At 39.3% G+C, this 22,809-nt stretch overlaps 1 protein-coding gene across 1 annotated transcript in view; it reads right to left on the bottom strand.

Annotated features, from left to right (window-relative positions):
* Positions 1-535: 535 nt before the first annotated feature.
* The window catches only part of tubgcp3 (tubulin, gamma complex associated protein 3), a 54,606-nt gene continuing 32,332 nt past the window's right edge, over positions 536-22,809 (bottom strand). The window contains 11 exon segments of the mRNA XM_007891763.2: positions 536-1,008; positions 1,175-1,285; positions 2,842-2,982; positions 4,224-4,355; positions 5,650-5,738; positions 11,559-11,694; positions 13,851-13,919; positions 16,932-17,067; positions 18,831-19,020; positions 19,577-19,685; positions 20,563-20,673. Coding sequence (XP_007889954.2) covers positions 847-1,008; positions 1,175-1,285; positions 2,842-2,982; positions 4,224-4,355; positions 5,650-5,738; positions 11,559-11,694; positions 13,851-13,919; positions 16,932-17,067; positions 18,831-19,020; positions 19,577-19,685; positions 20,563-20,673 — 1,386 coding nt within the window. The 3' untranslated portion in view covers positions 536-846.

Raw genomic sequence — 22,809 nt, 5'->3', positions numbered from 1 at the left:
AAGCCTTCCATGGTCTAGCTCCCACCACTTCTGCGACCTCCTGACCCCCTACCATCCTGCCCACTCCCTCAGCGGGCTCCGGTCTGCTTCACGTCCTTCGCCTTGCTCGCCCCACCATTGGCGAGTAGGCCTTCTGCAACTCTGTCCCCACCCCCTGGAACTCCATTCAGCAGTCCCTCTGCCTCGCCCCCTCCCTTGCCCCCCACCCCTCAAGACCCATCTGAAGACCTTCCTCTTCAACTGTGTTTTCGATCACCCTGCTTCCCCCCCCACCCTCCACCCTCCCCAATCCCGACCCCCAGCTCGAGTCCAAAATTCTGACTGTCCAGCGCCTTGGATGTCCTCCCGATGTGAAAGGCACTATACAAATGTAATTTTGTTGTTGTTGATTTGTGAGCGGATTCTCCTTGAAGCTGAGCTAACTCCAAGTTGATGTGCTTGGAAGAAAAATATCAGAGGCAAGAATGTTCTTAGGCTCAGTTCTCTGGAATCTGGTACATGTTAAATAAGGTTATTATAGATGATAGCCAAAAAATTGCCAATCGAAACAAGATTCAGTTTAATACAGAAAGAAAATATTAAGAGTATAAATAACTTACAAAGGCAGACCCATTATCTGTCTGTGCTCTGGAATACAATGCTTATTCAAGGGAGTGTTAACTTTCATCGTTAAGATAATTACTAATGTTTGTGCTCCCCCCCCACCCACCCCCCATGGTGCACTTTCTGAGACCAATACATTACTGGCAACCAATACAACTATAGTTTTAAACAGGATTACAGGAAGAGGAGAACAAAAAATGAGAAGTAGCCCTATTTATAAAGAGTGTAAATGCCACTGCACGGTTATATTGCTGAACTGTATTTCCCCCTAGTGGTGCCCAGTGAAACACGCAGCCGAGGATCTCTGGCTTTGTAATGTTCATTGAAGTCAAGTCTGAAGTTAAGGAATCGAAGGCTTTCGTCTGAACTTTTTGTCAATAATACCAGGAACTGCTGAACAATATCCTGAAAAATATGTGTTAAAAGTTGAAATGGTTTAAGAAATACGCAAATAAATCCGTGAAAAAGTTACTAACTTTAAATGATTAATACATCTGAAAATATTTTAAATTCTAATTCTTCATTGCTTTGATGCATTTTCTTTCCAATCGATATTTATTTAAACTCCTACCTGATAGAAGTGGGAACACACACGTATCTGGGAACACATTTTTGGTATTAACTGCTGGAATTCGTGAATTCTTTTGCTTTCTGCCTTTTGTTCCGTTTCTCCCCACTCGCCCTAAAATGGCAGAACGGAAGTTATAATTAAATACGTTTCTGAGCAACAACAACAATTTGGCTTACAGCTACGATGTGATAGAATATCCATGTTGAAGAACTGTCGAATGGCTAATAACCACAAACATGAAGTGCAACTTTAGAAATCTTCTTATTCATTGAGTATAAAGACCAAGAAGTGGTAGGAGTTCCTTGTGGAAGCCCATGTTTCTTGGAAGTGAAACTCTTTCACATCACCGATACCATTTTCCTCTTCCAAAGTGAGGGAAAAGTTTGTGAGGTCTTCCCTGGGAAGCAATATGGTCTTCACCTTTGTCCAATGCATTCGCCCACAGTGCCCGAAATAAAGATCTTAACATTCTGGTTACCACATGGCAACAAGCCTCAGAAGAGGTGATCTTATGACTGATGTTGAGGGAAATCATGAGAAGCCCGATGCATTCATTCTGCTCACTTCAAACTAACACAGTGCACCCAGTCCACTATTTTTTTCTTAAATCTCTCCTCATCTTCAGCCGGGGGACTCCAGGATGGAGCTCTATAGGGAGGGGCAAAAAGGCTGAAAGCTTCACTGCCGATGTTTGGGAGTGGTCAGGGGGAGGGACATGGAGCAGGTCGAGGGAAGAGATACAGTCAGAGGTTGGTTGGTAATGTTTTAGTAGGTCGCAGAGGTAGTAGGGAGGAGCAAGACCATAGGGGGCTTTAAAATGAGGAAGAGGATCATGAACTTGATCCTCTGGGGAATGGGGAGCCACTAAAGCCTGGCAAGGATGAGGATAATCCAAGCACAAAGCTTAATGCAGGAGAGGACACGAGCTGCAGAGTTCTGAATAATTTGCAGCTTATGGAGGGAAGAATTGAGAAGTCTTTGGACCTTCAGTCTCTCTGCCCTTAACCTTTGGAACTCCATCCTCCAGTACCTTTGCCTCACTCCCTCTCTTGCCTCCTTCAAGACCCTCCTCTTCATCCGTGCTTTCAGTCACTCTACTACCACTACCCTCCCTTCGCTCCACCGCTCTTGATCCCAACCCCCAGCTCAGGTCCAAATCCCTGACTCTCCAGCACCTTGGGACATCTTCCCGACATGAAAGGTGCTTTACAAATGTAATTTGTTTTTGTTGTCTAGAGAGCAGGGAGTTAACATAGTCAAGCCTGGATGTTATGAAAGCATGGATGAGGGTCTCAGCAGCCTGAGGGGAGAGGTAGTGGCGGAGGCAGACAATGTTGGGGAAGGCAGAACGGGTTATGGAATGGATGTGGGGGTTTAAAAGGCAGTTGACAATCGAACAAGACACCAAGATTCCATAGTGGCTCAGTGAGGTGAAGAGTGCATCCATGAATACTGATTCTGTCAGCGCCTGAGGTAAGAAGGTGTTGAAAGGAGCCAAGCAGGTGGGCTGCCATCTTGTCGACATTCAACTTGAGAAAATTGGCTCTCGTGCAGGACTTGATGTCCGACAAACAATCCATCAGGACATCAGTGGTCCTGGAGTCAAGCATTGAGTGAAACCAAGTAGATGACATCTTCTTAATAGAAATGAACAAAATGCATCATACCTCCATTTCAAGTTGTTTCTTCTTTTCTTCATAAGCAAGCCTGAGCTGCAATTCCTCCAGTGCAGATCTATACATGGAATCCTGGGCATTCTGAAACTCCAGGATTTGATCAAAGAGAGCTCGAAGCTGAGTTAAAAGTGCCTTTAATAGAGACATAAGAGCAATTTTACAAATTTGTAAATAATCATAAATCATAATCATAAATTTAACAGGAAATTGCACATTTTTCCTGAATTTTAAAATGCACCATGAACATAGAAAGATTTAATTTGTCTCTATTAGGAGCTGCTGAGGATAACCACAAAAATCTTCGTAGAGGCTGCAGTTAACTTTGTCCAGATCTAATTTTCTGACAAATTAGACGAAAAGAGAACTTTGACTTCTCTGTTAAATAAGATTAAATGCTTTTAAAAATATAGAATGTTGCATAATGAGCAGTCGAATAGTACATGCACCAGTTCAAAGATAGACAGAACGTGAAACATTACTAATGAGCAGGGCTAACAGAAAATTGCACAAATATTTACCAAAAATTACAGGGACATTTTTTGTCAAATTTTACGGAAAATTGTGGGGGAAATTTGACAAATTTTGCAAACAATTGTGGAAAGTTGATTGGTGTTATCACATATTAGGGGTCTACCTCACTTGCTGTGCTGTCAGATGGCCATAACAGTTGGTTTATAATAAGACAAAACCATTACATGTGGGGAAACATGATTTGGGATCAATGCTTGCTCATTCATAAAAAACTCAGCCTGGATCATTTGGTAGCACGCTTGCCTCTAAGTAAGAAGGTTGAAGAATATAAGCACCACATTAGGACTTGGAACTCATATAGTGTAGGCTGACACTCCAATACCATCATGGTGCTGCATTGTTGGGGCTCTCTTCCTTTGGATGATACATTGCACAAAATACAACACAAAATTACATTTGTATAACGCCTTTCACATCGGGAGGACGTTCCAAGACATTAAACCAAGGTCACAGCTGCCTGCTCAGATGAACACTGAAGATCCCATGGCACTATTTGAAAAGAGAAAGGAGTTTCTCCCGCGGTCCTGGCCAACAATCCCCAATATAGACTTGGTAAACTCACTTCGTAGCTGTTGTGGAACATTGCTCGATGCAAATTAGTTGCCAAGTTTACTACAAATACACAGCATCAATATCAACACTATACAAGTGAAGCATTTGAGACTTCCTCCTGAAATGAAAGGTGCCATCTCAAATACAGGGGTTATAAAATAAATACCTTATGTCCAATAATAACTTATTAGCAAGTGAGATCGTGCCACTAAGATGTGATAACTTTTTGTGGAACTTTTACACCAGCTCCTTAAACATCAACCAATGTAGATCCACACAGAAATACTTACTTCAGAGTTACTGTCCAACAGGCATCGAGAAATTATTGTATCTAAGAAAACTTCGTGAGCAGCAATGATGTGATCAAGATCCTGTGCCTGCTGCACTTTATTCCATAGTTCATCCCAAGAGCATTCCAACACCTACAAGAAAAACAACTGGTCATTTTGAACCATCCCTGTATCCTGCCACAAGACTCTACAATACCTATTTGTCCAAACTTTATTGCACATGTATTTCCCCTTACTGTTTCAGTCTATATTTTATTAGCTACATGTATAAAATACTGATTTCTAATCTGCATAAAGGGACCTTTAAGCCAACTGAAAAATAATTAGAGCAAAAATGAAACCTAAAACAAACGCAGTCAACTATTTATTGCACTTTGTCATGTTTATGGAATGTAGAAACATGATCATGTAACATTAATATCACTAAATGACAGCAAATCACATTAGAAAAAAAAACTGTGGTCACAATTTAAAATTCAGTGCAGAATTATGTACATTTAGTTGACCTGTTGCACATTTATAATAAATAGATTTCAACAGTTTGAAAATCTGAAATGCATCACATATAAGCGATTGGCGGACTGAATTGAGTAAAATGATACCTACAATATTAAACTGCATACTAGGAGAGTTTCGTAAAGACTTAATGAGCATGAGGCCGGGGTGGTACTGAGTGACATAAACCAGGAATGGAACAGAATTGATCTATGTCCTTTGTTGCCTGATCTCAGCCAGGACAAGGATATGAGTGGGTACAATGGGGGAGATTGGGAAGATGAGTGTAAACAAAATCCAAGTTCCCTACTCCCAATTCGTATCGTGGTATGATGGCAATGGTGGTGATACTATAGTGAAATAGCTTGCCAAGCCTGCACAGACTAATTCATGAAAAATGGCCACGTGGGTGAGAGCTGTTCTTGATCTCAGTCAGAAGGACAGAAATGCTGAATTGTCACCAAGCCGCAGTTCTCATTATCCAACAAATCTGGAGCCTGCCGCAAGTCACCCACCCTCTATGGCATCAGCAGTGAAAGAACAGCGAGAGACTGGGGGCGGGGGGAGAAAAGAGTAATATTGACATAATATTAAAAGGAAACAAAATGTAAATGGTGCTAAAATATATTTAAAAAAACACACTCAGCTCACAATAATATTACAATAATGCATCTTGATTTGAATTCTCAGAAATTCAGCTCTCAACCAAAACCTTTGGCTTCTGAAAACACTTTAATGTTTTCTGTGCATTCTTTGTCCGTGCTTATATCAGCAGAGTTCACACATAATTAGCTTCAAAATTGCTGAGCCAGAAGCTGATTATAAAATGGCACCAAAACATAATTTAAAATTAGCAATACTCATGTTAAAAATAATATGACTTGAGTGTAATTACGATTGTATTAAGCCGTTTGGTATATATGAAGAATACCTCAAAAGTAATGTAATACTGCATTTGATGGACAAAATGGACCATTTCCGAAGCCAAGATGTGACACTGATGAAGCACCCCCGATAGCTCTGCAGGGAATCCAAACATAAAGCAATAAACTTCAAAACAATAGCAGAAAATTCAGATCACAGAAGACAAGACCCAAAGCAAATTGCAACATCATCAGCAACCCAATACTTCATTACAAAAAAGTTTGCAGGATCATCCATTTTTCATTAGCTAATAAAACATTCTGGCAGGTTGTCATCACTAATTTTAATGCATTATTATTAACTAGCCAGTAGTGATAGAAGACCTTTCAAAATTAAGCCTGGCGCATACAAAACAGAAAAGTACTCAGCCATCTAATCAGCTAGTGTTACATGAGCTAACAAAACATACAAGCCTCTCGCATCTTCAGTCCCACGAGGTTAAATGAAACCCAATAGAATTACATGCAATATTTAGATATTAAAATCTTACACCCTACAGCTTTGAAATAGGCTCTATATTAGACTTCTGTTATAGTTGCTGTCTGCAGAATACATAAAAAATTCAAGATCTACAATCAGTTAAGAGGAGAAAATGACATTTCTTTCAGTAACTGCTGCACGACCGAGCCAGCCAATGGAACCTGAACCTTTGAACCTGACCCCACGTCCTTCAAAGCTTTTCATTTTCTTCGTGCAAGATAAAAAAAACACCTTCAAAAGGGTTGAGTGTGTAGAGTCTAACCAATTAGCCACTCTATTCATGACTTCACCCCAGTTCTCCTTTGCTGACCCTATATATAGTGTACAATGTGCAAAAAAAAAGATAAATCTGTTCAATGTATTATTAACGATATAGACTGGAAACGGGTCAGCCTCATCATTGTCTCTTTGTAGCCTCACAGCAACACATTCTCGTGACTTAGATAATACTACAGGAGACACAACACAATAGCAAGAGCTGCAAAAGCAGAGCAAGCTGTCAATACAGCTTCATACTGTCAATAGCTCCTCCTGATATCAATTTGGAACACATAATGAGGCAAAAGCTTAAATGTGAAATGTCCACTGGTAATGAACGAGATTTGGGACGGATTACAATAAATATTTGCCAACATTTAAAATTAGTGAACTACTGCTTTGAATTAGTCCAGCATTAAATCATTATTATTTCTGATTAAAACGTGCAGAATTTTATTTTAGGCAAACCTTTAAAATTAATCTCTGGTATTGCCCTAAGAAGGCAAGGCATCTATCCGGGTCTTTACCCCACACCCAAGTCCCGGACCCCCTCCCATCTTAATATAGCAAGAGTTATTACAGGCAGATTGTTCATCTTTTGGTATAGTAGTTCTCACTCTTCATATTAAGGTACAGTATTTTGGGTAAAATCTCCTGCCTCTTTCAAGAGATTTCAGGCTCCACATGCCATTTCTATCCTGAAGTATTAAACAGAGCAACCCCAGGAAGCCATTTTTTAAGAGTTCTTTAATCCAGGAGGGGAAGATATTGTAGAATCCATTGATTGCCAGAAGCCACAGTATGTAGAGGATATATAGAAACAAACCATAAGATACAAATTGTATCCCATAAATTAGCTAACTGATGGCTCATAAGTCACTGCTATAAGCAGGTCATAAATTGTGGCCTCTTCATCATATATTCATCAGGTAAGTATAATACAATGTAACCTCATCTATCCCCACCCAATTATCTGCTACAATCCGCCTGCCTTCCCCATCAGTATTGTCGAATTAATGTGCTCTTCTATCTTGCTCTATGCCTAGCTACTTAATAGCAAAGGCAATACAGTTTATTCTATTGGAGATGGGAGAATCATATGTTGCCCTATAGGCTGAACTTTCGGCTGCAAATAGCTGGTTACGTCTAGAAAAATCCACCAAATTAAGAGTTTTTGTTATTTTCCAATTTTCTATTCAAGTTGCTGACTCTGAGGCACTTCATCCAATTGGTCATTCTTCATGTGCGAGTTCAGGCATTAAATATGAGGAATATTTATCACAGTTGAGACCCATGTACTTTCCAACAGGTCACTGGATAGCAACAGAATTCCCATCATCGCTTGCATGAGAACTGAGACGTCCTAACTCACCACAAAACAGGGATCAGACCTGATATCTTTCTTGGGCCCTTTGGTTCTGTAATCCAACACTAAGGAATTCATCAATACGCCATTGGAGGACAAAAAGAACAACAAAATTACATTTGTATAGCGCCATTCATGTCAAGAGGCCATCCCAAGGTGCTGAACAGTCAGAGTTTCGAAGCCGAGCTGTGGGTCGGGGAAGGTGGAGGGCAAGGGGGGGGAACCAGGGATATCAAAAGCACGATCGAAGAGGAGGGTCTTGAGATGGGTCTTGAAGGTGGCAAGGGAGGGGGCGAGGCGGAGGGACTGCAGGATGGCGTTCCAGATGGTGGGGGCAGAGTGGCAGAAGGCCTGCCCACCAATAGTGGGGCAAACGAGGCAGGGGATGTGAAGCAGGCCGGAGCCGCTGAGTAGAGGGAGCTAGCAGAATGGTAGGGGGTTAGGAGGTCATAGAGGTAGGGGGGAGCAAGACCATGGAGGGCTTTGAAGATGAGGACCAGGATCTTGAACTGTATCCTGTGTGTGGTGGGAAGCCAGTAGAGTTGGGCGAGGATGGGGATGATAGGATCGCGGAGCCTAGTGCAGGAGAGAACACGGGCTGCAGAGTTCTGGATGAAGAACAATTTGCCTTTATACGGCGATTTTCACATGGGGTAGCTTCTGAGCGCTTAATAGTTTAAAGGAGAAGGAAAAGGAAAAGTAGCCCCATCTCCCTCTTAAAAATTGCAGAACAATAGTTACACAGAAAGCACAAGAAGTTCTTTTCCCCATATCTAGCCCTTTTTTCTCCAAGAATGTTGGTCTAGCAGCAAGGAGCTATGATTCCTGCACTAAGATATTGAGGCTTCAATCTGAGGTCCTGTTTCCCTGTTCTGGTGAATGTTAAAGATCCAGGAACTATTCGAAAGGAGAAAGCAGTTTCTCTCAGTGTCCTGACTAACCACAATCCAGATTAATTGGTATTTCACCTCATAGTTATATGTAGGATACTGCTTTGGGCTGAGTTTGCCTACTAAATAGTCACCACCATACTTGATAGTAATTATATTGAAGCACTTTGAGACATTATAAAAATCACTATGAAAATGCACGCTCTGACTTTCCAAGTATTTATGTACTTTTCAAACACCTAAATCCATTACATAACCAGATGTCTAGACAGTGAACCCTTTGTGTGAAATGTTTTCTGGTTTCACATTGAACCATCGTAACTTCAGATTTAAGATTACGTCCCCATTTTCTGGATTTCTCTACCAGAGGAAGACAATGTATGAATGAAGCAAGTTTCTTTCTGATCATTCAATTTCAGTTAGCTTTCTGTTTTTTTATACCTTCTAAAATTTCCCAGGATCACAGGTAATACAGCTATTACTACAATATAGGTGTTGCCCTCAGTGTCACAACACAGATGTAAAATGTAATAAACATTTAGGTGGGTGATATGAAGAACAAGGGGGATTTTAGATTAAAGAATTTAGATTCTGTCTTCTGGCAAGAGTTTCTTGCTACGCATGTCTGGATTCTGGTTGTGTTGAACAGAATATTTTGTATAATAGTGTACATTATGTATATACTACATATATGTGTATATATATGTTTGTCTTTCTTGTGCATTACTGTTAAAAATAATTACGTAAACAAATTGTAGCGTATATTATAAATAAAGAGAATTGTAGCATTGATCTCCGGAGTAAACCCANTTTTTTTATTCGCGCAAAACTATTTTCTCAGTCTTTTACTGTAACTCAATTTAATTCCAATTGCTTTTTGCGTTCATATGCTAGACAACATTCAACCAAGACACTCCACTCTTTCCCAACAAAATATAATCAATCAACCCAAGGTCAAGGATTTTTTATGCAATAAAAGGAATACAGTGAGAATCACGGTTGGTTTGTTCTGAAACTGCGAAGCAAGTCATAGTCCTCTACTGCTCCCTGGTGGTTTATTCATCAATTACAAATTTCAAAATGAATATCACGGCAGATGCATTTCCCCAAAAATCTCACACAGCACCCGAATCTCTTTGTGAATCTGTTCCCTCTAGAAATGTTCCCTTCTGTCCCAAGTTAAGGCTTCCCCTGATCAACTTGTGTCTATCCAGATGCATAACTACTATTTCATGGATGGTAGATTCCATCACTGATGTCAAATGTCAAACACACTTGATTTACAATCGAAAGATTATCTCTATTTCCCTTTGTGAATAGAGGTACAAAATTCCCCACAATATTCGTTTCAAGACCCTCCTCTTCAACCGTGCCTTTGGTCACCGTCCTAGCCCTACCCACCCTCCAAACCTCCTGATCCCAATCCCCTGCTCGGATCCAAAACTCTGACTGTCCAGCGCCTTGGGACGTCCTCCCAACGTGAAAGGTGCTATACAATTGTAATTTGTTGTGGTTGATGCTATTGTCACCTTCCAGGCCTTTGGTAGCATACCAGAATCCAAAGAGCTCAAGAAGCAATTAATAATATAATCTTTGCATTTGATATAGCGCCTTATCACATATTTCCACCTTATGGCTCTCCTCTCTTTGTCACATTTACTTCAAGTGACTTTAATTCAATTATACTCTTAATTCTACCTCTATCATCCATCCACCAAGGCTCTTTACAAATTCTCCAAGATTGTTTGCATTCTCTTCATTGAGTTGGAGTCAATTCAACTTGTACAGCCACCCTTTACCAAGGGCCCTAACAATCCAGAAACCTAAATCATTCCCTACAATACTAGCCATAAGGCCACCCATTCAATCGTTGTGTTAACCATGATTGGTATGCAGAGAGGTAAGCTTCTGTTGCTCAAGCACTTACAACTTGTGCAGCCATCGTTGTATGGGTAGGGATGTGTGTCCAAGCTGTGGATGGTGACATTGTTTTTCAAAAATCTGTTGCAGTTACCTCAGTTTTTCTGGTCCAGTTTGTGATGTAGGTAATATTCCTGTGAATATTACATTTCAGGGCTTGCCTTTTAGTTTCATCCTTAGCTCTACATATGTCCTATGTCAGTCCTCAGGCTCTGGTCTTTCCAGGTCATTGGTTCTAACATGAACAATGACCACTGGCTGTTCACCCATCCCCACTAGAACTTTGTCAGTACATTTCCATATGTTCCTCACCCTGAAGGAAACTTACAGTAGTGGATTCAGGTCACATTTACAAACATGCCCATCTACTCCCAATCATACAGTCACCCATTACAATAGATTAATCAGGAAAGACAGAATTAGTTTTGTTAAGCAATTGGAACCACCCCCAACGAGATGGAAACTTATCATTACTTTACATGTACAAAAATTTTCGGTGGCTCCCCCGATGGGAAAAGCAACACTTTCCCAAATAATAATAATCCTTGCATTTGATATAGCGCTTTTCACGTCTTCTGGACATGTCAAAGCGCTTCACAGAATAGACTGTAAAGTGAATTGACTGTATATTTGTGGGCGAAATGCAGCAGCCAATTGCACACAGCAGTGTCCCACAAACAGTCGTGGATTGAAATGACCAATTTATTATTGNTTTTTTTGAGGGATTATTATCAGGCATGTGGAGTAAGGAAAATTGCCCAAGGTTTCACCCTGCTGGGAATCGAACCCAGGTCTCTCGCTTGCAAAGGGAATGCTCTAACCACTGAGCTACAGGACTCCACCACTAAGATAAATGAACCAGAAAGCCATAGGATCGAGTCACGGTCTGCAGTGTGCAAAATGTCAGGGCATCACGATTTGCCTCAGAAAATGCTAAAGGAGAAACAATACCACTTCTCTCTATTCAGAATAGTAATAACACCTTCTTAAGAAATGCCATACCTGGTATGCTTTTTAACAGTTTGGAATTACACATCTGTCCCTTCCATATGTCTGTAAGAACATATTCCATTCGCTTTGCTCTCCAAAGAAAGTTGAATACCCTTAAGTAGTGGCTCATACATTCTCGAGTAAACACCTGAAATGGAATAGAAATCAGAGATAAATTAGATCGGTTTCCAACAAATATTGTTTTGATAGAAAATGATAACAGCAAATCTCATATATTTAAAGGGCTTGAGCTTATAATCGAGCCACGCACTCCACTGCTGAGTGAGTGCTGCAAAGTTGACATGTGGTCCTTCTGATGAAATATTAAAATTGAGATCTTGAGTCAAAATGCTTAACATTCAATGAGTTACTTGAAGTATAGTGTATATTTCCTGTTGATATCTTAACATGAAATAAGAAAACTAATCTGCACCATCACTATCTCATAGTCAGCACTGAAATGAATGCTCAGGACTTTATTTGGTGAATTTGGATCATGGGAGATCCATTGGTCAGGACACAAGATGAACTCACTGATATTCAAAATAACACTATCATTGGATCTTTAATGTTCACTAAACTACCAGAACAGACTGGTGGGATCTCAGTAAGAAAGGCAGCACTTTCAATATTGCGTAGTGTCACTCTAAACGAGTGGTGACTAACCTGTGGCTCACAGGGCCGTCAAAATGTGCCCCCCACCCCCCTGCACATTCGCACGAGTATATTGTTGTTAGTCCATGTTGTTAGTTTTCAGTTTTTCTTAATTGGCTGCCACAAATCAAGAAGTAGTCAATCAAGAAAATTTATTTTGTTAGCCGACCATAAAGGACGGCCAAAACTGCTCTAGATTATGAGCTCAAGTCCTAGTGTGAAACGTGAACCTACAACCTTCTATCCTACATCTTCGACATGACTATTTTATATTTTGTGTTTTACCTTCTATCCCATGTCAAAATTAAAAATGTTTTTCCCTTTTAATATGTGCAAGAACCAATGTGCAAAGTTGTTTCCTTAAGAAAATATAGAGTTGACATTCACAAGAAATACAAAAAGTGAACATTTCTTAATGCTGATTTTTAAACTACATTTGATTTAACGTCGTAGATTCCTGATTAAATGCCAATAGTTGTACATGCAAAAATAAAAACTAAACTGCCCACAATATTCACACATCCTCTGGGTCTCAGACATATCTTTTCTTTCTATAATCTCCCACTATTATCTTCTTTTGTCAACACCTCTGGCCTCATCATCTTCTGTCCTCCAACTATTTTTTCCTTTGTCTTTCTTTCCCTCCCCGCTTCTCTGTTTGTCCTATAAACTGCTCCCTTCCAACATCCCCAGTTATAACAAAAGGTCATTGACCTGAAACGTTAATTTACTTTCATCTCTCCGTAGATACTGCCTGACCTGTTGAGTGTTCCCAGCAATTTCTGATTTTATGCCAAACGTAATCCTGTCGATCAGAAAAATATTGTTGAGGTAGACTTTGACGTACTTCGTGAAGACCAATGATTGATAATAGTGGCTGTATAAAATTGGAAATCCTAGTCTAATTATTTCTTCTCTCTCATAGTAATAGATTTCCAATTCTCCTATTCTGAAAGCACTAAACCATACTGGAGTCCAGTTCCACAGGCACCACCACTTTCAATTAACTCATCAACCTGCCAATTCTTCATGGAGCAGAGACATCAAATGTCAACACACTATTTGAACATTGTAGATCAGTCAAGCCTGCTCCTTTCTTCACCTGATATACACACATTTTTCAGTAAGATGCTTCAAAGTCGCTTTACAATAACTCTTGAGACCCAGCACCATGTAGCGAGATATTATTTTGATCAATATATGCGTGACTTTTGAAAGGTTCACGTCAAAAGCCCCAAATGCAGTTATAGTCATTTGTTACATCCTTTCCAAAACTAAAATAAGCTTACAGGAAATGATAAAGATTTTCCATGTGACCTTTCTGTTAATACAAGAAAAACAAAGCAAAATGACTCAGTGCTGCTAATACCTTTTCAAATGTGTTTAACCTACAGCTAATGTTAAATGAGAATGGTACGGTTCTGCTAAAATACTAAGAAAACAGTGAATTCCAATCAATATTTTAAAACCACTTTAGCCACTGAACCTTTCAGCTGCCATGAATTATTCATTTGAATTGAATTTTAAGCTGAAACACCAAGAAAATGGGAACAGTCGTAAATGCCAAGATCTCCCAAGTCCAAAGAAGCTTTAAACTAAGCTGGTGAGACTGAATTATTCAGGTTTTGCTACAATTATCACTTCACTTACTGTCGCAATTGGGCCATCCACATGATAGTCTAAACTAAAGACATCCCAGCCCGTGTCTCCAGTAGATATCTAGGAAAAAAACAATACATTTTAACAAAGGCTGGCCAAAGAGACGTTAATGAAAGACTAAGGTGTAATAAGGGAAAACAGTTTGTTGTATTATACGCAAGAAAAGTCTAGCTAGTTTTAGTACAAAACACAAGACTCATTAAACTTGCTTTTAACATGGTTTAACACCACCCTAACCTGATCTTTTTCAGATTTATAGCTAACAGTTAGCTGTAGAGGGAAGAGTTGGGGAGGCTGCCCTGGTTGAACAAGACACCCAGGTTCTGTCCTTGAATGGTTCAGGTCTTATCTCTCAAAATGTCTTCCAATTTGTCGCTGCCAACAGTTTCTCTTCCAGCCCCCGCACAGTCTTGTGTAGTGTTCCTCAGGGATCTGTCCTCAGTCCCCTCCTCTTCAACCTCTACATTCTCCCTATGGCGACATCATCCAGACATTGGGACAACTTCCACATGTCCGCAGACAGCATCCAACTCTATCTCTCTGCCTCCACCCTTGATTCTAGGACAACTGATGTCCTGACAGACTGTCTGTCTGACATCATGTCCTGGATGAGAGCCAACTTTCTACAGCTGAATGTCAGCAAGACTGAGGCCCTCTGATTGGTTCGCACCAGCGCCTCAGCACCTCAGGCACTGACAGCATCTGCATCCACGGTTGCACACACCACCTCACTAATCCAGTTAGGAACCTGGGCTTCTTGTTCGACCTTCAACTATCCTTTCTCCATATCCATGCCAATGACTCACTCTGGCTTCCCCCACCTCCGCAACATTGCCCGACTTCGCCACTGCCTCACCCCTCAGGCCGCTAAAACCACATACACGCATTCATCACCTCAAGGCTCGACTATGGAAACTCCCTCCTTGTCAGCCTCCCCAACTCTTCCCTTCACAAGCTGCAGATCATCCAGACCTCTGCAGCTCGTGTCCTCTTTCACACCAAGCTCCATGACCCCATCACCCCCACCCTCGCCTGGCTCCCCATCCCTCAGAGGATCAAATTCAAAATCCTCGTCCTCACTTTTAAGGCCCTCCAAGGCCTTGCCCCTTCCTACATCTCTGACCCCCTATCAACCTATCCGCTTCCTCCGCTCAGCAGGCTCCAGCCTGCTCCAAGTCTCCCACCTGACCTGCTCTACCATTGGTGGCCAGGCTTTCAGCCTCTCTGCCCTCACTCTTTGGAACTCCATCTCACCATTCCTTCAACTTGCTCCCTCTTGACTCCTTCAAGGCACGACTCAAGACCGTCCTTTTTGACTGTGCCTTCAGCCTCCCTCCTACTCCTTCTGCCCTCCCTCATCCCAACTCTGCCCGCCACGCTCGGGTTCTGATCCTTGACTATTCCGCGCCTAGGGACATCCCAACGTGAAAGGCACTTTACAAATGCAATTTTGTTGTTTGTTGTTGTTAGCAGCATTAACAGATACCTAGTTTCTTATGCGACGGGTTCAAACAAGTATTCACTGCAAAAATCAAATGTAGTTTCAATGGAATCAAAGCACAAGTAAATATATTTGTAAAATCGGTAAAACAAGTGATATAAATACATTTAAAATTAAAAAAAAGATTTTGAGGACAGCTGAACTAATTGCAATAAGCATTGAAAGAAATGCATGAGTGAAAATTAAATGAGAAGTGGCTCTGTGAACCCCAAGGCTCCCAATTCAATGGAATCTGCCATTTTACACTGTCGGGTGGTTTCACAACACTGACTGCATATGTACACACATGACTGCATATGAACGTTTCTTTGAAAAAAAACCAAGAAAGGGAAAACCAGGTTTTCCCTTGCTTGGTGTAATAGTTTTTCAATCTATGGTGAAAGTTCATGCTCAGCAGCAATGTGAACAGTGCAACACTAGCCTGATTTCAGTGAATTTGACTATTAACAAAGTACAAGCTTGTTGGACTAATTTGCTGTATGTGCTTATTTCTAGAAAACAGAAGAAATTGGAAGCTAAGGAAAAAAACACATTCAGCCTTACAGATCAACCGAGTCTTTGGTGTGTTCAGTTTGGCTCTGTGGACAGTCTAAGCTTTGGGGTTCTATCAATCTGGTCTAAACAAGCGAATAAAGTAAAAATCTGGGTAGTTTCTCAAGTTGCCATCCAAAAGCTGTGACTTGATGTTCGCCAGAAATATCTTGAAGGTTTATCACTGAAAACATTTCCTCACATTCAAAGTGGAGGGTGAGTCTGGATATAGAAATTCACAGAAGTTATTTTTCTTAAAATCCCACAACACTAGAGTGTGTTGAAAGCTGAACTGCCACCGAGTGTGTGGAGAGAAAATAACTATTTCTGTGAGAAGCACTTTTTTTTTGTGAGGCATGAGATAGCAAGGGAGACCAACCTAGTTTTTTTTAAAAAACTGACTGACAATTACTTGCATTTCTAGCACATGCCAACTCCAGCCTTCTTGACTTTTTACCTCGTAACAATTTAAAATAAACAATTGAACTAAGTCCTAAGTAATCCACAACCTTCTTAAACTGATTCGACCATTATACTATTCACCGTTCTGGTGCCACTGTTGCAACGTGCCTTCATAATCATCTTTGTCCTGTTCCTGTTCTTTTTAAATTACACTAGAATTTGACAGCACAGCATGTCATCATTTACATCCTATTTGTTAATGTCAATATGTTAGAATTGAACACAAAAAGCTGAAGATAATTATGCTCCCCATGAAGAATGACAAACTAAAATATACACAACATTACAGAATACAAAAGTATACTGGACTTTACAGCACATCATACCAAGCAATATTTTATTAGTTTGTTCAAGTCTACTTAAAAGGCCAACAAACTTATTAGCAGTTTTGTGCTTTGGTCATTTTGCATTAAACCACACTAGTCAGCAGAGAGAGAGAATTCCAACCAATCAGTCTGGGTTGGACTGGTTTCCAACACAGGCCAAATATATGAAAGGACAGAGTGCAAGATCACAGCAATACCCAGTCCTTTACATTGGTCTTTTCTGCTTTTGTGCACATCTAGGTTAGTAATTACCTCCAACAGTCGAACATCCAGGCGCTTGAGTATCTCAGGACTATCGTACTGTGCATTTGTAGCTCTGACGGCTGTTTCAAGGATTCCAGTCAGATTATGCTGATATAACGTGGAGGCTGATCTTGCCAGCTCTGGTCTATAACAAAAGAACTGTAAACGTCAATATACATTAGAAATATTTTGCCAAATAATTTCTAGTTCCTAAACCATATAATGGGATCTGATTCACAGTATTTCTTAGAAGATTTCTTAATAATAAAGGTATTGTTATTACATTTCTGAAATGGTGATTGTGCTGCAAATTATATCATCAAATTTGTAAAGCAATGAATGCATTCTTCACCACATACAATATTTTAGAAATTCAGTAACATAGTTTACAAGAATACAGCAAATTAGAGTCAAGCGTATCTAACATAAACTAAATATACAGAAAAGGTGAATACAGCACACCCCCATTACAATGCGGTCGTTGGTGTCCATGAAATCTATAAACAAGGCCATGAGTGGAATTGGTAGTGGTTAGTCCACTCTCCTCACAAGCAAGAGGATCTGGGTTCAATTCCCAGCCGGGGCAAAACTTTATGCAAGTTGCCTTACACCACACACCTCTGTTTACGGAGCACTAAGTAGGAATCCGATTGTTAGTCAATTGGCGGATCGCTTCCCGGAGGTAATTATCCCTCAAAAGAAATGTGGTCACTGAATCCATGACTGTTTGTGGGACATTGCTGTGCGCAATTGGCTGCCACATTTCGCTCACAAAATTCACTTTACAGTATATTCTGTGAAGCGCTTTGAGACGTCTCTACGATGTGATAAGGCGCTATATCAAATGCAAGGATTATTATGATTATTATGAAAACAAGTTTCTCTACTCAGAAGTAATTCTAGTTCAATTCAAAATCATGTCTGAGATTAAACTGGTAACAACAGCACCAGGAAGGAAAATACAGTATCCAACAGTCTTAGGTCAGACATTTTAATTTGCCACTAAAAAGTCTGGTATATTTTTCTGGCAATATGCTTGAAGATAATTGTAGAATATCACAACCACTAAATCAATGTGCCTTTATAGTTCCCAATTTTTTTTAAAATTGCATTTAAAAGAGACTACCTGTATCACATTTTCATTCATTCTTTCTTGACTTAATACACCCCAGGCTACATTTTACTTGTGAATACATGCAATGAGGCAAAGTTGTCAAACTGCAAAATAAACAAGCTCCTCTGAAGCCTTGATTAGTACAACTACTGTCTAAATGAAAATGCGTCATTCTCAGATGGTCATGGGCTTGACACCCAATTTGATCTCAGCTAAGGCAGTAGAAGCACTAAAATTATTCCCAGCTCCTAAACTTGAGCAGAAGAAGGAGAAAAATAATCTAGGATTCCCTTTCTTAGTGCTAAACATTGTCACTGCTGGAATAAACATATTATGGTGAGAACAAGATCAGGCTTCAGTTGTGATTCTCACACAAACAGCAGCCACTTGGATGAGGTATTGAAAGGTGCCAGCACCCAGGGAACCATATTCCTAGCTTCCTATGTCAGCAGGAAGAGAAAACTGAAGGGAGGAAAAACATTCACACAGGAGGGTAAGTGTATTGTTTGGATTTACCGATAGTGCGTGTTGAAACCAGACTCAGCAGACCCAAATATTTTGATTAAATAAACCAAGTTGAGAAAAGGGTGGAAACATACAGAACAAAGGAGCACAATTCTCAAGCATATCTGTGTTGCCTCTCCCACAAATCAATAATCAGAGCAATGTATAGTCAAGCAAAATGAGGAACTATAGGCTGTATTATGTATTAAGGATATCCATAATTCACGACTCTCAAATCTCCAACATAATAATGAAGAAAGATTCAAGACTGCAGAAAACTGAATACCCACTTTAACAAGTCCATCAGGTGTCGAACAAAGTCTCCTTGACCCAATAGCAAGTAGCGTCGCACTGCCTTCATGTGTTCCAGCAAATGGTAATTCTTGTTCAGAACGTCAAGTAGATATTTACTGGTCTCGTTGTAAGCGGCATCGATTTTTTCCTGGAATGCACCTTCCAAATCAGTGAACAAAGCAGCCGCTAGAATGCAATGAAATTTAAGGACAAAGCAAAAATAATCAAACACAAAGAAAAAAGCCAACACATTCATAATATGCCCAATAATCTTTTGCATCATAATGAATCATACAACAGAAGTATTTCACCCATTTACAATCAGACTGTAATTTAGTTAGTTATTCAAGTTATGTTGAATCTCAATGCAAAACTAATCTTACGATTGAATGACCAAACACTTCAAGCAAAACTTTTGAATAAAGTTTTTTTCTGATAAGCAATAGAATCTACCAGAGTAAACAGATCTTATCTATGACATATAGATCAATAGGACTTAAGTTTCAAAATCACATAGTATTGGAGAGTCTGAATTGGTTTATTGATTTTAGGTGACAGCATGACTGCACTAAAATTTTATTCATTTCTCAAGGACCTTCCATCAGTTCACATCAGAATGGAATTGGGAAGTTTCATTCACACAAGCACTTTGTACAAAACTGCAAAGTTTAGAAGCACTAGATATCGCTGACAACCTGAGATTAAAGTCAAGCAGTTTCAACCAAAGTAACACCTCCCATACCATCTTTTGGTGAAACAACAGATTTTGTAACAGCCATCATCTTTGCAGTAGGTGTTCGGTCATGACACACTTGATGTAAGAAATTAATAGATTTTCCTATCAAAAGCACCTGAAACAGAAAAGAAAAAAAAGGGAAAAATTAAAAGAACAAAATAAAAAGAATTCAAACACACTGCAGAATTGTCCTTGTTTCTGACCAAATAGCTTGTAAATTCATATGTATTGAATGGAATAAAAATTCTAATGGCAATTATTTCAACTCTGGCCACCCTTTTTTATTTTGTAATATTTACAGGTGTCAGATTCTCTGGAGTAACTTTATTTGGAGTACTCTGGAGTAAGTTTATTTCTGACAATTAAACTCTACAATCCGTCTTTATGGTTAGAAATATTTTTTTCACACCTTAATGTTAAGGGAATTTAATTTCATTTGAAGCCAATGCCCTGAACATATATTCTCTTACATTTCTAACTTGGTCTCTATGCATCTGAAAATTTGTTTTTCGGCTCAATATAGTCATATGAAATGTGTGGTCAGCTACTATGGAAATGCCTGCTCAGAGCATGATTTATCAGTACAGTACATTTAATGATAATAAATAATAATCCTTGCATTTGATACAGCACCCTTCATATCCAGCGGTTGTCTCAAGCATATAAAGCGTAGTGACTGTGCATTTTGCCAAGATGCACACAGCAAATCCTACAAATAGCCACAAAGTGAATGAACCAATGATCTAACTGAGTTGTTGGTAAGCACCATGTGTGTATGTAAAGAAATCAGTGAGTCTGATGATACTGGCAGTCAAGGCACACAGATGACAAATGGCCAAATGGACAAGTTATTGGATGGGCAGCCAAAACCTACAGAACTATTCCCCTACAGCAAGAGAAAGGAGTCCAACTCCTTCAGGATTGGAGGGGAGAGAACAAAAAAATCTTGAGTTGGCATCCAATTTATAGGCAACAGTTACTCAAATAAATACCTTTCTGGCCTTATCCATTGTGATGAAGGAAGGAATCATTGACTTTCGCAGAGTGTATTTATCATGCCACAGTCTATCAGTCTTCACTGTTGGATCAGAGGCTACAAAAAACTTCAAAGAACAGTGAGAAATCACAATGAAATACTGAAAGACATTCCTACACGACATTTCCAGATACAAATGCAAAGCTGCAAATTCCTTATGGAGCTTAAGTACCTTTTCGGATACTTGCAAGTTACTTAAGCATTCTGAATGCATACTTGTGCTTTAAGTTCGATCTTTATTATAGTGATCTTAAATTATTTAAGAGTGACCATTAAACATGCATTTTATTTGTAGAAAGCTACATAGAGGAGTAGTTTTATTAATCTCAATTATCTCTACTATAAATCTTGGATTGAGCAAACAATATAGCTAATTATCTTCAATCTAAAAATATTCTATTCCAACATTATATATAGGATAATGGTAGTCAAAGTCACATTATTCCAATCTCCAGGAAAGGGTGATGAGATTGAGTTAGCAGCCCCTCGAGCAACATTAACAACTAATTTCTATACACTGCCAAAGAGAGTGCCTTTCATTAAATGGACTTTACAATTAATGCTCCTTTCAAGCTTACGCCTTTGCTTTTTTCTAAAAAAAACTTTTACACACATGACTAACATGTATACAATGACTAAAACATTATATATAAAGCTGCAACACTTCAAAGGAAAAGTTGTTTGCTCCAAGACTCAACAAATAACATTAATGAGAAAAACCAATATTTTGACAATTCAAGAACCTTTGATGGGACAAAGAATCACAGGAACAGTATACAAGTCAAATAATAAGGTTAATGATACTTTAACCCTGTTTAATGGCTAAACCCCAAACATAATGTGAACATAAATAACTGGAGTATTATGGCCAGAGAGTACATAAACATTGGTTACCTTGTTGAAGAATGATTGGAACCTACTGTAATAGGTATTTTAACATAAAGCATTTTCCTTCAGTTTGGACACAGTACGTCTACTTCACACAAAACTGCTCTTATATATCCTCAAACAGTCCTGAAATCTATTTAAGAAGCTGATTTTCAACACAACCTAAAGAAGCACTGTAGAATAATACTTCTATCCACAATCATTTAACTGTGCAACAAGATAATGTTGTGAATAACAGAAGTCCTCCCATAACCTGGGGGTCGAGAACCATTGGCATAAGTTGGTTGCTATAAAAACAGAGCTTTAACAGTACAATAGTAAAGTTGTCAAGTAATTAAGATTGCCATAGTTCTGCTTTAGTGCATTAAAAGACAGAAAAAAATTAAAGATATAATCTATTCAATCAGTTAAATATAAAAAACAGGGGAATGGCACTAAACAACAAGCTCTTTCAGAAAGTCACAATAGATGTGGTGAACTGAATGGCCAGCCTTCTTGTGTTAGTTTTTGTGGTTCGTGTCTATAGTTCTGAAGGACTCCATCAGGCTACAGAACATGCAGTTAATGTACATATTCTCTTCAGGGAAGAATCCTAATTTTCTCAGAGTCACTGATGCCTCGACAAAAGGAGCTGTGTATGGTTTGAAGCACTGCCAATCTTTTGGGGAAGCAGCACCTTGAACCAATTTGGGAGCCAACCTAAACTGCCAACACTAGGAAAACATATAATCTCAGTGTTGCCTAATATTCACTGGTATTGTACTTTCTAGGATCAGTCAGCTCCATATCAGCTCCAAGTCAGTCCAAAACACTGACACTGACCAACATAAATTAAATGAAACTGCTCTGGAACCCACATGCACAGAGCAGCTCTGCAACTGATGAGGAGGATGCCAAGAATGTTCTAGATCAGAAGAGCCCTCAGTTCAGACAACATACTACATATTAATGATTATATTTTTCTGTTATATTGTTCAAGTCCTCAAATGGGACTTGAGGTACAGATCAGCCATGACCTTATAAAAAGATGGAACAGGCTCGAGGGGCTGAATGGCCTACTCCGTTTCTATGCTTCCATATCTCAGAGGAATATTTTGAACAAAAAGGTCTATTAGACTTCCATTACCCTTCAAATCAAAAATATTCATATTTTTTAAAAGATTTAAGTTACCATGACCATCTTGTTTCAAGAATAACCACTTCACTTGAAATAAATTCTAATCAGACCATAACCAAGACAAGAAGGCTGCTTCATCTAGAAATAATAGCATTTTCACAAATAATAATAATAATCCTTGCATTTGATATAATAAAA

Source organism: Callorhinchus milii, unplaced genomic scaffold, assembly GCF_018977255.1.
Source record: "Callorhinchus milii isolate IMCB2004 unplaced genomic scaffold, IMCB_Cmil_1.0 Scaffold4, whole genome shotgun sequence".
Taxonomy (NCBI): domain Eukaryota; kingdom Metazoa; phylum Chordata; class Chondrichthyes; order Chimaeriformes; family Callorhinchidae; genus Callorhinchus; species Callorhinchus milii.
Note: the sequence above shows the minus strand (reverse complement) of the source record. Positions and strands in the feature narration are given on the sequence as shown.